This window comes from Pangasianodon hypophthalmus, chromosome 18 (genome assembly GCF_027358585.1).
Source record: "Pangasianodon hypophthalmus isolate fPanHyp1 chromosome 18, fPanHyp1.pri, whole genome shotgun sequence".
NCBI lineage: Eukaryota > Metazoa > Chordata > Actinopteri > Siluriformes > Pangasiidae > Pangasianodon > Pangasianodon hypophthalmus.
The window spans coordinates 14,735,055-14,754,310 of record NC_069727.1 but is presented as its reverse complement, the minus strand read 5'-3'; the positions used below and the strand labels follow the sequence as shown (position 1 = coordinate 14,754,310).

Genomic DNA, 19,256 nt, shown 5'->3' with positions numbered 1-19,256 from the left:
TGGGGGAAAAATGCATTTCTGTTGTGCCACTTGTTGTGCCACTCTATATTTATAACCTAATCTACTTATGGAAAAACATTACTGTCAAATTTTAAAGATTATTATTTTTTTTTTGCAAGGAAGTAAGTTACACTGAGAAATGAGTTATCACTGATTATCAGCATCATCCACATCAGTCCCTTTCTCATCATGTCATATGGAGGAAAAATCGCAGATTTATTTAGTCAGTTCTGTTCTGTTGAGTAAATTTCTTGTTATTAATATCTTCCTAACACTCCAAAAAAGTTTCAAATATATACAAATTGCACAATCTAATGTAAATGTATTTCCTCACTGCTAAAGTAAGTAAAACTGATTAATAAGTAAGTGAGACAGATATTAAGAATTCATTAAAAGCACAAAGCTATTATAATGTGTCCTGCAGAAAGGTCTTTAGGGAATCCCCTTCCAGGCCTCAGCTGCTATTTTTAGAAGAGACTTTTTCACACAAGAGGATTAGCAAATCTTTTTTTTTTTTTTTTTCGTAACAGACTCTCTGTAACCCAAGCCAATGGAGTCACTGAGTACAAGTGTGTATAAAATGCATACAAGGGACAAACTGGTGGAAGGAAAAAATAAAGGCTAATGAAAGAAAATGGACATTCTGTGCTTTTATTTTATAATTTTTTTTTATTTGTCTGCTGGGATGGTGTGAGATGAAGCTTAGCTGAAACTGGTGAATAAAAAACCTATTTCTTACAGTCACCTTCTGATTTTACAGAATGCACACATGGGGATATATACAGTGTAAGAATGATCAGAATGATCAGAATGATCAATGCAGGCTTTTTTTTTAATTAACAGGGAAATCCAGTCTCAGACTGAATAGCTAGGGCAACTGTCACATCATCCTCACGTTACTCTTCTGAATGAAAGAGTGGCTAGGGATCAAGGTGACTGCACTGAGTGACTTTGAGAACGAGTGTAATTATGTTGTTTGGCTTTAAAATGACAGAGGAATCCTGAAGCATTTTGATGGTACTTGGAACTTATCCAGTGAAGATAAGGTCCCCCTTCCCCATCTACCTCATCCATTTTTTTTTTCACCAAGGCCACCACCTTATTAGTATTCTTTTACCTTTCTGCTATCAACAATTTTCAGTACCAAAAGAAAATTAACAGAAAATATTACAATTTCTGTTAGATGTCTAAACAATATTCTGTCTATTAGTAGTTATGAACCACATTCTGTAATTTATAGTATAATCTGCATATAATAATAAACAAAATAAAGAATAAATTGTAACAAAATATGGTATGTCAATAAATTCTAATGACAATTTTACATTAATATTTAAGTTTATGGAAGAAACCTGTGTTAAATATACATACACTAGCAGCCATTAATACTATGAAGGAACCCATATGGAGTAATGAAAAATTGCTATACAAACTGAAACTATTGTATATTTTAAATTCATAACTGTACTCCTGAAAAAGCTTTACACACTTGGTATTTTCTCAATCACATTCAGTAGGGAGCCTTACCCGAGGCTTATTTAAAACACTTTGAAATGAATTTATACACAGGCATTAATTTCACAATTTACATTTGTTTTTAAAAAAAAAACATACGTTTAACCATATGTCTATCAAAATGTATTTAAGACAATTAATATATATACCTATTTAAACTAGTGTTTCCAAACTTTTGACTGGTAGTGTAAATGCTGGTTTACTAAATGGTAAATATAGCTTTAAAAATATCCATTCGTTTAAGGGTTAAAAACCTGTTGTCAAATTCACATATATAATGATTAATTTCTGCTCACAAATACCCACATACACTCTCGCACAGCAACGAACACAGGCTGTTGGTCACCTGAATTCCTCCTGTCAGCAGTCTCTCTTATTCAAACTCATTTCACTCAAGTGAAATGAAACCATTTTGATCAATTATTAAAGAGGTTTGAGACAATGCGTTCCACATTATAGATGGGTCTGATCGAAGCACAGTGAAACACAACCCTACTGAAATGTTAATGCAATCAAAAATGTATCCCCTCCCTTGCCATTCAGCTAGGCGCCATCACATCTCTAGACTCCATTATGGCACATGACATTAGCTCATCACTCCGCGAGAGCTTCAGGGGAATGACAGAAGACATAAGCCCAGTTGACAAGCACACACATATGCCAAAAGCCCAGGCATACACACACACACACATGCCTGTGGCATTGGCGCAACACATTGCTCATTTTGAGATGTGCTGATGAGGAAGAAAAATTTCGAAACGCTGTATGTCTGTGCTGTGAGGGACAAATCAAGGGCCTGTCTCCCCAGAGAGTGGATTGCAATGAGATGGTATATATATAGTCGGTCCATAAGTATTTGTACAGTGACAAAATTTTTGTAATTTTGCCTCCGTACACCACCACACTGGATTTGAAATAAAGCAATCAGGATGTGATTGAAGTGTAGGATTTCAGCTTTAATTTAAGGCATTTAACAAAAATATTGTATTAACTGTTTAGGAATTACAGCCATTTTTTTACAGAGTCCCCCCATTTTCACAGGCTCAAAAGTAATTGGACAAACTAACAATCATAAATATTAGGATTATTTTTAAAACTTGGATGCAAATCCTTTGCAGTCAGTGACTGCCTGAAGTCCCTTGAGATGCTTTGCCATGCCTTTAGCCTTCAGTTGCTGCTTGTTTGTGGGTCTTTCTGACTTCAGTTTTGTCTTCAGTAAGTGAAAAGCAGCTCAGTTGGGTGGAGGTCAGCGGACATTTAAAAACATTTAATTTCTTTGCCTTAAGAAGGTCTTGGGTTGCTTTCAGGGTACATTGTGGGTCATTATCCATCTGTACTGTAAAGCACAGTCCTATCTGTTTAGCAGCATTTGACTGAATCTGAGCAGAAAGTATATATATGTCAGAATTCATCCTGCTACTTCTGTTAGTAGTTACATCATCAATAAACACCAGTGACCATTGGCAGCCATACATGCTCTTGCCATAACACTGCCTCCACCATGTTTGAACAAATATATTTATATATTTTACATTAAACAATAATATATATATATATATAATGTCTGTAAGAGAAAACTCCACCAAGTGACGCATATAAATGATAGTCCATATCCCTGCTAAAATTATTTTAAAAAAAAAGTAGTACTAAAAAAAAATACTGATTATGAGTGTGCAAACAGATTAACACATCTATTGAGGAAGTTCATTTTGTAGACACTGATACTAAAGTGCAGTCTCACATTCTAGCGATGACCAAAGGAGTACCTTAGTTTAATGGTTAAATTTTAAGACTTCTCCTATTTAACCTATCTAATGATTAACATGTTTAAATTTTGAGCAACCACGCCCCTTTGGCATTAAAAAGCATTGGTTTAACAATGAACGCAGCCATCCTATTAGGAACAGTCACTATAATGAATTGTGTGACTGCTGATTTGATTTCAGATATTAGCTTGTTGGAGGACAGTGAGATTTAGGCCCCATACACATGTATATGGATATTTTTTAAAGCATAGTTATATATATATGTACAGTTGAGGTCAAAACCATGCATTAAGAGCCGGGGGTGAAAACTTTTTGAATTTGAAGATCAGGGTAAATTTAACTTATTTTGTCTTCTGGGAAACATGTAACTATCTTCTGTAGCCTCTGAAGGGCAGTACTAAATGAAAAAATACGATATTTAGGCAAAATAAGAAAAATGTACACATCTCCGTTCTGTTCAAAAGTTTTCACCCCCCGGCTCTTAATGCATGTTTTTTCCTTCTGGAGCATCAGTGAGCGTTTGAACCTTCTGTAATAGTTGCATATGAGTCCCTCAGTTGTGCTCAGTGTGAAAAGATGGATCTCAAAATCATACAGTCATTGTTGGAAAGGGTTCAAATACACAAAAAATGCTGGAAAACCAAAGAATTTGTGGGACCTGAAGGATTTTTTTTGTGGGACAAACAAGGGACTCTTAAACAACTATCAGTAAACAAAAAAACACAGCTGTGGATCATTCAGGTAACAACACAGTATAAAGAATCAAGGGGATGCAAACTTTTGAACGGGGTCATTTTTATAAATTCAACTATTATTTTCTCTTGTGGACTATATGTAAACATCTTTTATGTGAAATATCTTATTCAGGTCAGCACTAAATAAACAATGAATAAACATGAAAACAGTGAAAAGTGAATTTTAAAATTACTCCATCTGGGAGGACATTTTCAATAGCCTTAATTTTCTGTGAATCAAAACTCTTTTTCTTGTGGTTGGGAGACCAAAATGCAGAGAAAAAAATATTTTCTAAAATGTCGGCATACATGTGGACAGGGCCTTAGTCTGTCAACATCTCAAGCTGTGGTCACAGCACTTACCCCTCCACTAGGCATCCTAGTATCAATTCTATCACAGCAAGCACAGCAGGACCTGCTAGAGGGTCTAACTAGTGCTGCTGTGCTTTCACCTGCCTAAATTACATTACTGAAACAAATAGCACTTTAGCTGATGTGAAAGTCATATGGGTGTCATGCCATGGGATACAATTTTCCACATCAAATGTGCAAGCTTTGCTACTATCATTGAAACACATGTGTACAATGCTACTGTACTGTATATTTGCACTTTAGTACAAATAACGATTACGCTATACTCCAGTTATGCCAATATGCCAGTTTATTAATTTCCAGATGGTACACATAATAAAATACCTTCTCAATGCTTATATTGAGTATATATATTGTGTGTATATATAGTGTTTATATGAGGTATGCCAGTCGTGTAACAAATAAACTGGCAACTGACATTTACAGCATTTATGGATATAAGACATAGAGTTAAACTGACTTAAACTAATGACTCACATAAGCTTGTGTGCACATGTGCCCCAGCTACAACCTTGCTTTCTCATTCACACTTGTCTGCCTTTCTTTAAGTTGTTAAATCAAGGGTCTTGAGAGTTTACATAGATGCAGAGAATAACTAAATCTGGACATGGTTCTGGACCCAGTCATTAATTTACATATGAATATTACAGTATATTATTCACTATACATATTACACAATGCATTACTGTTAGCGCATGGTGGCATTTATTGTTTAGGACAAATGTTGATAATGTTTAACCACATCATTATTATTGAGCCAGAAGCTCACCTAGAGGCTGCATAGGGATATATATCAGAATATGAATACATTATATAGAGTGAACAGATAATGTTCTAAACATTAGAAAAGGAGGCTTACGATTCAGGGTTTTTTTTTAGAAAGCTTGCCAGACAAGTTCACCTGGCATCTGGTTCGTTATGTCTGATTGATTAGTGAGACTAGTGGTGTACATTGGGACTAGGATCCCACGGGACACAACTAAAAAGTCATACGAATGTGAGTTTTTCACTGTCATGCAGGCGAGCAGTCAGACATAAATCCTGTGGAGAAAGAAAGACCACATTCATCAATGTGAACAATCCATTTACAGCATTCAGTCATCATTAGTAACTGCCTGGTTAGGGTTGTGGTTTAAATTAGGCTACTAGTTTGTTTATATTTTGGGAAATATAAGAACTTAACTTGTTAGAAAGAAGGTATAACCAAAAATAACAACTTCACAAGCAGGATTAAAAAAAAAAACAGTCTCATCCATGTCTCTATTTCAAAATAATAATAATAATAATAATAATAATAATAATAATAATAATCCTTCCGACTTAGGACACACCCACTTCAGGTTTAATTCAAATTCTAGATACCTATACGAATTTGGATTGCTGAATAGATACAGATAGTACACCCCTACTACATATGCATATACTGTATGTCTCATCTGTGATTCCATACTCAATAATAATAGCAAAAATAGTGTTAATTTCACTATGAGTGATATTAGAAGTTATGGCTTTTGAATGTCTGCTATATAGATGGCTGTCCAAATGAACAGTACAAGCAGAATGTAATGTAGCAGCCATTCATGTTCAAAGTCATCCAGCCAATTACTGACAAATTCACAAATACTGCCATTTGGTTCTAAGCCACTTCCAAGGCATTCGTACACCACCAGCCATGACTTTGGCAACGTACACGCATACACAATCACTTTCTCTTACATGCACACCCCCACTCTCCCTCTTTCTCATACGACACCACCACACTCCCCATTTGTCGGATTCCCTCCCCCTACATCTGTCCGTTCTTCTCTCTCTTTCATTGGCTGTGCTAGAGCATGAAGCTAAGAATAGCTCCCCAGAGTCCGGCCTCAACAGCCCCTGGGGCACAAGTGCTCATCTTGAAGGGCGTTGTGTGAGTATATCTCTTCCCCCATGCCCATACTATTGGCTTTATAAATGGAACACAGGTATTATATAAGCACTTTGTGAATGAGACTTTGGGGGATGGAGGTGGAGGCGTCTGCATTCATACAATAACTGCACTTCATTTCACACATTGGATCCCCTTCAAATGGCATGATGGCGTCTCTGTACATATTTCCGTGTGTGTACGAGAATATACCCTCAATGCAAAAAAGAACCCCAACCATTGCAGTCTTTTCCTGCTGAGAATAAAAACAATGTTTAATATCTTAGACGGGGCATAAATTAAATAAAAAAAAAAAGGACTGTATCTCATACGTGAAACACTGTTCCCCTTTAAATGCATGTGAAGGCTGTCGCAGAAACCCTCTACTACACTGCTGTTGCTAGGCAAAATCAGAGATCAGGAGTTCCACACCAGCAGGTTTACTGCATGTAATACAGAGAGATGTGATATGTACTGTATGAAACACAGGGTGTGTGTGCCACCACCACAAAGTTACATGTGGAGAACTCCTTTATCTATTCATAAGATAAAGGATCACTGGTGTAATAGTCATATATTCTCATCATTTCTCACAATTTAATAGAGAGATGCTTGGCTGTAAAAGGTCCGCTCTTTGACTGAGCATTATAACATGGCTTCCTGTTGGATAGTTAGATGGGGACTTGACCTGATCATCTGAGCCAGTTTTAATGTCAATTGCCAGACATTACCAGTCATCTCATCAAAATGCTGACTCTGCTACTCGCCTGTGTATGTTCCTGATACCAAATTGTACAGCAGCTCTTCCTAATCTGTAAGTGTATCTTCATCATCCTAGACCCAGCTTACAAAGCCCTAAAATAATATGAAATTAGGGAGATGTCACAGCAATTTATGAAGGCAGATCTGTGAAACAGTAAGCAGCTATACAGTAAATACCAACTGATTTGTCACTGTTGTTGTAGGCGAGACCTGTTACCCTCTGCTGGTTTGTTTGTGCTTTCGGTGATTTTTTTTTCCTTTTTCAGTTGCTTCTTTCAGATGCTGAAGCATGACATAAGCTAAAAGACATAATTAATATCTACAGAGTTTTTTTAATTACTGAAATATGTCCCTGTGACCCAATAAATTCTAATTTGATGAGTAATAGTAGGCATTTAGTTCTTTGTATGAAAATCTAAATGCAGCCATGTAAATGAAACAGAAAATTAGGCTGGAACACAGGTCTAACACCAACAATACTATAATACAATAAGAATACAGTGTAACAATGCTGGGAAAATGTATATCAAAACCTGTGTCTCCATTGCTTCCCATTTTCTCCTAAAATCTCAATAGCTAACATTGTGTGAGTACAATAATTCTACCCAGTACACACGTCCACCATTGTGTACCACCAACTAAACCAATGTGCACCAGGATAGTACACATTTCACACAATGTGTAATATTACAGCACTAACAGTGTGTACCATTACACCACCATCAATGTGTACCATTACATACACCCACAAATATGCACCATGACTTTATACCTGTGTGTACCAATCCACCAGTCCTCAGTGTGTATCGACACACAACGCTACTAACAAGTACCTATGTATGTATATGCACCACATCAAATACACCAATGTGCACTAGTCCAGTACCACTATTTATTCATTCATCAGTAAATGCTTCATCCTGATCAGACTCATTCACACCTAGGGCCAATTTAAGTGGCTAATCTACCTACTGCTATGTTGTTGGGAGACCCTTCTGTTCACAGGGAGAATGTGCGAAACTCCACACAGACAGCAACCAGAGCTGAAGATCAGATGGAACTGACCCTGGAACTGTGAAGCACGAACACTACCTGCTATGCCACCATACTGCATACACCTACACCAATGTGTACCAATACACATCTCCACCAATTTTTAACTACACACTACCATCTACTGTATATGCCAATGACAATACCCACCTTTACCAGTATGGACATATCCATCAATTTACCAATACACAATATTAACTCATATGAAATTGACCATGACCTCCACATTATAAGGTGCCTTCTGTTATTTTCTGAATTCTGAAAACCTCTGCATAACCCCCACTATCCCTTAAACACCTTTTCTCCTAAAATTATTTGTAGCCAGTTCCAAGTGAAGAAGTAGGTCTTATTACACATCCACCAAAGTTTACAATAATCTCCCCCTCTCGCAGTGAGAAATCAGCCAAATGCTTATAAACTCATCTTCAACCATGGACAGCATCCTGAATACTGGGCTTAAGATGTACCTCTGACTGTCAAGCAATGCTTTTACTTGAATCTTTTTTAAGCTGTATTCCTGTACGTGACCAAAGCAAAGTATAGATAATACGTTAAAATTTTATTCTATTAAAAATGGAAGTATTCAGCCAAAAAGCTGCTCATTTTAAGTGTCATCAAGTTATAAACGTTATTTCATGTGAAAAATGACTTTAACAATAAATAACATCTAAAATAACAATCTAAAATTGTTAGAATATATTTTTATAAATTTAAATCAACTATGCCACTTTACTGAAAACATCATTCAATCTCTATAAGTTTGTTGATGACTAACACAATTTGCTGTTCCTCATGAGGGGGACATACACAGTAAGCATTCCTAACTCTACAAAGTTTGCAAATAAATTAATCAGAAGTAAAATATTCTGTAAATAATCAATATTTTGCATTAGCTAGAATTTGACTTGCTGCCTAACAAATTATGCTAGCTACTGGAAACTTAGTCAATGTTATCAAATTAGCAAAACTTTCCTCAACATGCTTTTTCAATTTAGGTGGAGTTCATACCTTCTAGGGAGACAAAGAAGACGCTTATTTTATATGAGTCTTTGCTTGCTCCAGTATACTGAAACGTTGCAATGAGGTGAGGCCAGGGGCAACCATGCTCAAGTTCAACATAAGTCTAATGGTCTGGAGTGAAGAAGAGACCTTCAAGTTTTGTAGCTAGCATTTTGAAGGTCTAAAAAGAAATATAAGGCATAAAATATGTTTTCTTTTCTTGAAAATGTACTGTATCTATCTAAAGTACAATTACTCCACCCTGATCACGTTACACAAACTTCAGTGTCTAACTGAAAAATGTGTAATAATATGAGTAACTCCCTGCAGAAACACATAATTGCACAGAAAAGAAAGTGTGTAATTTATTGCATGAAAACATCAGTGAGTATGACCAAAACAGGTCAGATTAGAAGAACATGATTTGAGTTCAGTGACCTGTAAATATTCATAAGAAGCTGCAAAATGGCTCACAAAAGGCACCACGATTAAGCATTGGTCTGTTGCAGCAATTCTGAAGAAGGACACATACCTCTATCAGTTTCACAAAGTCAAGCAAGATTAAAAGGCTATATCTATATATAAAGGTCAGATCAGAACAATGGCATTGGCATAGAATTAGGAGTAAAGAAAAGTTGTTAAGTGCTGGTTGTCGTATCATGTATTTTTGGCAGGTGCACGAACAAACCCTGAATGCAGAGCATTTCCATGCACTCTTCCTCTGTGAGTCATTTTCAGTGAGCCATATGTGATTGAGGTTCCTTTTGAAGGCATCCATCAGGGTTCTCCTTTAAACAGCAGAATGGCAGGATAACTCTCTGTCACAGACTCGCTCACATAATAAGTAATTTCATGGTCGGTAGCTCAGAAAGATGCAAAACCTGAATCGTTGAATTGGGAGGAAAATCATTATATATGTATTTATATTATATATAAATATATGATATTTTTCTTTAAAAATTGCTAAATCTGTCTTCACACATTCTATGCTCTTTATTTCTCTTTCTCTGGCAATAATATTCTTAGATACCTAAATCCTTTAAAAATTGTTGATAAAAAAACACGCTGTTATCCAGATCAAATTAATTGGAGCAGCAATGTAACAGTATTCTTGAACATATCACACTACAGAAATTTGTAGGCACTTGAGTAGAATGGTCAGTGACCTATAAAAGATGAGAGGTGGGAATAAAATGATTCAGAAACATTTCACCACATTGTGCTCCACTGAGCTAAAGGTTGCTGAGACACTGTAGGCTGCCAAAACCACAGATGAGTTGACATTCTCCTCACACTATTAACTTCAAAAACACTGGACACAGCTACTCCACACTGTGTGAATATTGTCTGTAGCAATGCATAAAAGAGCTGCCTATTGTATGTAAACCAGCAAACCAGCTTGATTATTATCTAACTGCATTCAAGTTTTGGATATTTATTATATTAACTCATTAACATTATCTCAGGTTTAAAATGTAGGTTTCCGGGTGGAAGGAAAATCTACTGCCAATCCTACTGTTATTATTACTGATCAATCTGAAATACAACACCTCTATTGTGTGCAGTGGTCAACCTGTCAAGGTTCATCACCCCATTTTCAGATATCAAAACAAATAAAATGTGGATCATGTGACATAATCACCTGCATGGCCTTGTCCTATGAGTAGCAGAAATAATGGCTTGCAGTGTGTTAAAGCTGTTACTCATAGGTATGCTTTCGATTCTGCATGCACAGCACCAGTCGGTGCTTTTTCTCTTTCCCTCCCACTCTATCTCTTTCCATTTCCCTCCTCCTCTTCCCTCACTCTTTTAGTGCCTGCTAGCTCCTGGTTACCATGGAGAAATGTGTGGAACATGCTGTATATTTTGAACCCTCTCTCACTCTCTTGCTAACTGCAGGATGTCCCCATGCTGCAGTGCTGGCAAACTGGGGCAAGAAGCTACAATCAGCCCTGTGTAAGTCCAGTGTGTGAGCTCATGGCCTGGCTCACTTTAAGGAAGCTACATGGTGGGCGTCAGTGTTAATGAATACGTACTGAGAGAATGAATGTGGCGAGAGCTTAGAGCTCTGCAGGAACAGTGTGTATTATGACCAGTAGTTTAAAAAAAAAAACACTTATTCAGGTGATCTCTATGCTACACTGAGTTTTTTTCCATGCCATGTTAGATTGGCAGCACAACTGTAAAACAGCTTGAGCCATTTTTCAAAAGATCTCACCAAAAAAGGCAGCACTGAAGATTAGCTGCGTAATTCAGCTTTCTAGATGAATGTGCTAAGTTAATTGATTACATGATAGGTGTGTTCTGCAAATAGGCATAAATTTTGTTAGAAGGTCATCATACTGTAAATCAGTGTAACCCATCCTACTAGTGTTCCTTCAAATTACATTGACACTCACTAATGATATTGGTTTTAGGATAGACTTCCTCTCCTCTGAATTATTGATTATTTATATAAAACTAGAATTAAGAAATATAATTTTGTCTAATTTGTTTTCTGTAGAATGGCACTGCCCATCATTTTTTCCCTTCAGCCTGGTGTTTAATCCAGCCTCCACACAGCAGTGCAGCATGTAGTGCCTGGTACATGAAAATACCAATGAATGATGCAAATATGCTGGTTATAAACCAAGTAAGGAAATCAGACAAAGCTGATACTTTGCATAGTAATCTAAGCCATGTGGCTATGCCATGCATATGCTTGGACAGACCTAGATGTTGGGCTTATTCTCTGGACCAGGCTTCTCCATCCATCTTCCTATATACAAAAAAAAAAAGTTCCTGAAGAATTGTTTTTGCTTTTTTTTAATGTTCTAAGTGAACCAGTAGGGACTTATCCATAAGGGGCAGGTTTATATCAACTGTTCAACAAATATTTAGCCTTCATACAGTTCTCATTCACAACTCCATATGCTTTAAATTCCATTGAAACACTAATTACCTATTTTGAGTGATCAATGATTTTAAAAATGTAGCCATTTGAAAGATATAAGTCGATGTTCCATTGATTTGCTCGCCTCACTAGATGTCGCACAGCCGTGGTGCAGCAAGCTCACTGTCCCATTTAGCTCCATTACTATTACCGCATCAGAAATGGGAACTACAACGAGTGCTAATAGAGGTCCATTGGGGAAATATTCGCGCTACCCCCATGCTCAGAGGAGGAGCAGCAGACAGACAGTTAATGACAGGGTTGCCAGATTGGGCTAGTTCTAAATACTTTGTAGCTGCCAAGATCTTGTCTTATAACAAATACTCAGAATGAAATCTAATACTTTTCTGCAAAAAAGGCAAAGTGTAAATGCAGACAATGTGTCTATGATGTACAGAACCATTTGTATTGCAAGATATAATGCAAAGATTGAGAGAGGGAAAGGTGGTTATGGAGTAGAAAATGTCAGTACAGAAATATGTTAAAAACACGTGTGAAATACTTGCAAAGGGTGAAAAAAAGAAGAAAAAAATGTGGTCATTTTTTGTTTGATGGCCAAATTTTTGGGGTTTGTTTCAGGTCTTTTCTTACTAGAGGGTTTACGTGGTTGACCCTGTAACTGCTACAACTCAAAAAAATAACCACTAAAATGAGCTGCTAGACTGTACGCTGGTATGTTGTCTGCTCTTACAGGGTTATTCTAAAAATTCACTAGATAGTAGCTTATAGCGTAAGTCAATTGTGATAGCCTTTCAACCTAATTTGTTTGAGGCTCTGTCATCATTAATGTCAGCCTACTCCTCCAAAATCTATGGTCACAAGCCATTGCTGATTAGAACCCACTCTGACGTGTCAACACTCTATTGTAGGTAGTATAGGTTACCCCCGAAGGGACAGAGGGGTTTGAGATTTAACCCTTTTTTAAACAGGTGTAGTGCTACCCTACTGCAGAGTTGAGACCCAATCTATCAGACACAACCCAGAATATTGTCTTCACAAATAAATAGTGTCTTAAGAGATCTTGACTGAGCTGAATCAGCAGTGTTAGTTATGAGGTGAATCTAAGCTTTGTAGGTTAGTACATTTCTAAGACTGTTGGAAATCCCTATTCAAGACCAAATGCATGCCACTGTCCAAGGTGCTGAAAGCTGTTGTTTTTCTTGTGAATTGACCTTGTTTTGCAAATGTGACTTTTTAGCTTTTTGGTGAATCAGAAGGGTCCAGGAGGGGTCAGGCCACTGGTGTGGACTAATGGCACCTCTAATAAAAAGGCACATGGTCCTTCAGCTGAGACAACAATGATTAACAGTTTAACAATTTCAAGATGTCATGTCCCATGAAAATAAAAGTGAATAATATCTGTTCTGTAGATCAAATTCTCACACAGTCAGGAATAAGGAAAGGTACATAATGTGTATAATGCATTGCTCTAAAAGCTAATTAAATGTACAAGAGTGATCCTTAAGTTACAATTATGTACCTTAAACCATCTTAAAGGTACATTACATTCAAGTTATCATGTAATAGATACCCGCTAAAGTTACAAATCATGTACCCTTGAGGGCACTACCCCAGTGACATGGAAAGGTGCAGTTTAGTGCACCTAACAGTTTAGTAATTTCTTATTCATAATGTTATTGACTTACTCATAGCAGTGCCAGTGATCTCCTAGCTCTCGTGAGAGCGTATGGCAGTACATTATGTTGATCAGTCTAGAACATTGGTGTTCAATTTTACTCACAAAGGGCTGGTGTGGCTGTAGGCTTTCATTCCAGGCAACCAGAAGCCACACCTAACAGCTGATTGAAGACCAAAATCAGATTAAACAAGTGGAATGAGGTGTGGCTTCTGCTTAGGTGGAATGAAATCCTGCAGCCACACTGGTGCTTTGTGAATAAGACTGAAGGCTCCTAAAACATCTAAAACATCATTCAATAACAAAACATGAAATTTCACATGGAAGCTCTTGATGTCTTTAAATAAAGTGGGCTCAAGTCATCAAATCAGTACAGTAGAGAACAGTCAAATACAGCATATACGCATTAATATGCATGATTATTCATGTGACTGGAAGAAGTACGCATGCCAAAGCAAAACGCGTAATACAAACAGTCTGCGGGAAAACTTTTTTTGCACATGCGTTTAATGCAGAATTCATTTTGAACATGTGTTAATGCGTGTTAATGCATGATTATATTAGTCTGCTCCTGAGCTGCATGCACATGCGCTGGAGAGTGATGCACATTTACTGTAAAAACAGCAACTGGCCTTTAAAGCGGAGGAGGGAAGCCATCTCTTGCTCAAGGATTTGTGGGTTTGTGGCGTGGAAAGCACTTGTGTTAGTACAGTGTGTCTGCATTGCGTCGGAACCCCCTCCTCTCTCTCTCTCTCTCTCTCTCCTCTCTCTCTCTCTCTCTTCTTTCCTCACCACGCTGTGTGCGTATGAAAACCTGCAATGTGCTTTAACATCATCATGGACTTCTTTTCGCTTGCAAATCTTCATTCCTCCCACCCTCCCTTTCTCCTTCTCTCTTCAGCCTGGCGGCGTATGTGTGCCAGAGAGAGAGTGTGTGAGAGAGAGTGTGTGTATGTGGCTGTGCATCTCGGGACGTCCGTGTCTTGTTGATTTGCACCAAAGAGGAGAAAAGCAGTTGAAGCTGCGCCTGGAGAAGATGCACTCCTCACACTGTCATCGGTATCATTCTTTTTTCCATGCGTCTTCATCTGGCACCCATCCGGTTCCTTCGGCATGAGTTCAACACCCCGTCTAAAAGATTTCACCTGCCTGTTATTGCAAACTCGGATTGCATTTGAAACGGAACATGGGAAGCACCTCTGGATGTTATCGAAGACAAAGCAGCCGATTAATATTTCAAGAAAGCGCATAATGCTGCGCGTACTGCTGTAAGGCGATATTCATATTGAAAAAACCAAGGGGGGCCAGTGTAAAGTTGGAGCACCGGCAGCGCGCGCGCTCACACACACACACACACACACACACGTACACACACTGATGGAGTGACCCGGTACCGAACAAGCCCTTAAAACCTCGCCAAAGGTAAGCGCAAACACACTGTTTACTGTTTACACTGTTTATGTTTGTTAAGACCACACTGCAGTGATCAGAACGTCATCTAACCTGCTTGCAAAATTTCCAGTGTTGCATTAACACCTACAGCGTTTATATAAGCACTGCAGCATTGTATCTGACATGGTATATAGTCTGTAAACTTAACATTGGAGATTTAGCATAATAACTATGTGATATCGTAGTGCAAGGTGCAATACACTACCAATTTTGCACCCAGAAGGTGAGCAGTAACCTTAAACTTGAATGCTGACACATAAATACTGATGCATAAATGCCGCTTCTCGTAATTGCATATGATCCAGGAGACTACTTTATCAAGCATTATCTGTCTTAGAAAGGGAGGAACAATTTGCTGACCAGGCAAACCTACTGCAGGCTTTTTCTGCTGTGATATCTTCTGATATCTAATTACCATCCTTTCTCCCCATCTGTCTGTCTCGTTTTTCTCTGGTTGAGTGGTGAGTGAAAGAAGATGATGCAGTGGTCTACTGGAACTGGGAGCAGTCGAATTGGTAGTAAAAAGGAACCATATGAGCTTTCTCTTCTAATGGGGCTCGTGTCGTAGACAGTGTGTACAGTGGAGAGTGGAAACAATACAGGAGCTGGATGTCTGCTCATCTAGCTTCAATATTTTCTCTGGTACTGCAAGTCTAAGCTGCAGAAATGACTGTGGTGGCAGGAGATAACATGGATGAGACCTCAACCCTGCCAGGGCATCCACATGATCCGTACCCCCATGACCACGAGGACCACGAGTGCTGCGAGCGTGTCGTTATCAACATCTCAGGACTGCGCTTCGAGACTCAACTCAAAACACTTGCCCAGTTCCCAGACACGCTGCTGGGTAATCCCAAGAAACGGATGCGCTACTTTGACCCTTTAAGGAATGAATACTTCTTTGACAGGAACCGGCCAAGCTTTGATGCCATCCTCTACTACTATCAGTCAGGTGGGCGGTTGAGAAGACCCGTCAATGTCCCTTTAGACATGTTCTCTGAGGAGATCAAATTTTACGAGCTTGGAGTAGAGGCCATGGAAAAATTTCGGGAAGATGAGGGCTTCATTCGTGAAGAGGAGCGTCCACTGCCAGAAAATGAATTTCAGAGACAGGTATGGCTCCTGTTCGAACATCCAGAGAGCTCAGGCCCTGCGCGTGGCATCGCAATTGTGTCAGTCATGGTCATTCTGATTTCTATAGTCATATTTTGTCTGGAGACCTTGCCAGAACTCAAAGAGGATCCACAGGGGCATTTGCAAACTATTGGGAACAGTACTTTCTACTACAAGCCAAACATTTTCACAGACCCCTTCTTTGTTGTGGAAACCCTCTGCATCATTTGGTTCTCCTTTGAACTGATTGTCCGTTTTTTCGCTTGCCCAAGCAAAGCAGCCTACTTTAAAAACATGATGAACACGATTGATGTAGTGGCAATCATCCCCTATTTCATCACGCTTGGCACAGAGCTTGCTGAAGATGAAGAGGGGAAGGAAGCAAAGGGAGGGGGTGAACAGGCCACATCTCTGGCCATCCTCAGGGTTATTCGTCTTGTCCGGGTGTTCAGGATCTTCAAACTTTCGAGGCACTCTAAAGGACTGCAGATTTTGGGGCAGACGCTGAAAGCCAGCATGAGAGAGCTGGGCCTCTTGATCTTTTTCCTTTTCATCGGTGTCATCTTGTTCTCTAGTGCAGTGTATTTTGCGGAGGCTGAGGAGAAGGAGTCCTTCTTCACCAGTATTCCGGATGCATTCTGGTGGGCCGTGGTCTCGATGACCACCGTGGGCTATGGCGATATGTACCCTGTGACCATCGGAGGCAAGATTGTGGGTTCCCTTTGCGCCATTGCTGGTGTGCTCACCATTGCACTTCCCGTCCCGGTGATTGTGTCCAACTTTAACTATTTTTACCACAGAGAAACAGAAGGAGAGGAGCAGGCACAGCTCCTCAATGTGAGTAATCCCAACATTGCATCTGACTCCAACTCCAGTCGACGCAGCTCATCTATCATAAGTAAGTCGGAATACGTGGAGACAGACGATGACATGAATAACAGCATTGACAATTTTAGGGAGGCAAACCTGAGAACTGGGAACTGCACTATCTCAAACCAGAACTGTGTGAATAAGGGCAAGCTTCTGACAGATGTGTAATTGTTGCTCCACTTTTATTTTGAAGAAACAACAAACATGACGTATTAATAATACGGGAATGCTTTATATAGGCCTAGGTCAATGCATTATTGCATTGCTTTTGCTTTACCAAGACAAGGAATACATTCATATGCCACTGAATTTCAAAATGTTTGCTGAAAATAAAGATATCGCAGATAAAAAGGAGATGAAAATGCAGGTCCAAATGGGAACTCTGTCACCACCTGTCAACAGTGTGATCATCAGGAAAACAACTAGACATGGATTATTACAATAACATTGTCCACAGCATCTGGAATTGAGTTCCTAGAGCATTATGCAGATTCTGATGTGTTGTCTCATTTTTTGGGATAGGTGCTGTTGATCTTGAGGTTCACTGAACAGCAATGCACCTCATTATTAATGGCTTCTTGCCAATGCTGGTATTTCTCCATCAGATGCTAAAACTCTTACTCCTATAAGATCCAATTCCATGTGAAAAACAACATGGCTTTTGGAAGTGTATAAGCATGTTGAAATATTCTTTGGTTCAATCATGGCATGCTCAAATCATTACCTCAATATTTTTTCTATTCATTTACATATTGCCCTCAAATTTCAGACTTTGGTTTTGCAAAATGCAGTGCTTATTACATTCTGTTCCTGGTATAGATTGAGAAATGAATGTTTAATCATAAGGTTGGAGCAGTGAAGCTTTGAGGCCTACTCAACTCAGGTACTATGTATCTTGGTATGATTAATGCATGGCACCATTATTAACAGATCACAATGGATCTTTCTGTATGTACTTGTAGATTAATACAGGGATCCATACTAATTTCAACAACATATTTTGAAACAATATAGAAGTATGTTGTAATGGCATTTATTAGCAATGTCATTACATTCCAAACAGTATTACATCTGCAGTTAATGGGGAATGAAGGCGAAACCCTACAGATTATAGAACTGGCAATTAATGGATCTTGTTTTAAGGTACACTAATTAGGTCTTTGTAGGTTTTCTGGGTATCTGATGGTCAGTGAGCTAAATGTTTTGCATATGGGCTGATTCATTAGGCTATACCTACACCTGCCAGTGCAATGCTTTAAAAGTCAAACAAATGCATTCATGCTTGTCTTACCAACTTAACAAGAATCATGCCAACAGTGAACTTCTGAAAAGCTGCACAACTCTCATTAACTACCCTTTACTGCTTGCAACACATTTATGATTTCACAACATATTAACCATTTAGTCAACTTTACAAGTAAAATATTTAGTGTATCTGCTTTGACATCTACGCTGTTTGAAGATATACATACAGTATATTACTCTGTATATGTTGCATATAGTGCCTTTAACCCCCCTTACGGACAGAACTTTTAAAAAGTGCCTCCATGTACAATAACATCAGTTTTACTGTGCAACTCCTTTTAACTGTATGATGCAATGTCAAGGACCAATCTGAGTATGATTTGTACTATAATAGTCAGAATATGCACAGCAAAACAAAGTTTGGTGTTTCTGTGTGCATGACATATTTCAGAATGAACAAGGTTCGTCACATGGCCTGAGTGTGCAGAAAGTGATGATTTGATGATTGCTAAAACAGACTGCTTGAGAAGTAGTACAAGGGAAAATAAGAACAGTTAGACCTCAGAAAACAAGTGGGATATCTTTTTTTTGCCCTATCAAACCTTGTACATAAATCCCGGTTGATTACCCCAGTTAATCTGAGAAACAGTCAATGTTGTGTAGAGATGAGATGAAATATATATTTTTTCTTCTTTTTTGCTGTCTGTGTATCCATATTTTTTATTTATTTTTAATTTATTTTGTGTCTGTCTACCTCAATGTGGTCATGTATGGACTGACATCCCAGAAGCTTAACATCCTGCTAGGCATTCTACCACTGCCTTTTCAAACAACTATTAAAAAATCTTTATCTGCTAGTTTATTCCAAACAGTGTAAAGATTTGTGACACTGTTAAAATAA

At 38.3% G+C, this 19,256-nt stretch overlaps 1 protein-coding gene across 1 annotated transcript; it reads left to right on the top strand.

Annotated features, from left to right (window-relative positions):
- Positions 1-13,652: 13,652 nt before the first annotated feature.
- Positions 13,653-19,055, top strand: kcna1b (potassium voltage-gated channel, shaker-related subfamily, member 1b). The gene is made up of 2 exons (XM_026923772.3): positions 13,653-15,097; positions 15,587-19,055. Exon 2 carries the CDS (start codon positions 15,794-15,796, stop codon positions 17,276-17,278), a length of 1,485 nt encoding a protein of 494 aa, XP_026779573.1. The 5' UTR covers positions 13,653-15,097; positions 15,587-15,793; the 3' UTR covers positions 17,279-19,055.
- The last annotated feature ends 201 nt before the right edge of the window (positions 19,056-19,256 follow it).

Coding starts and splice junctions, on each gene's coding strand:
- kcna1b (XM_026923772.3), top strand. CDS start 15,794: ATGACTGTGGTGGCAGGAGATAACATGGATGAGACCTCAACCCTGCCA.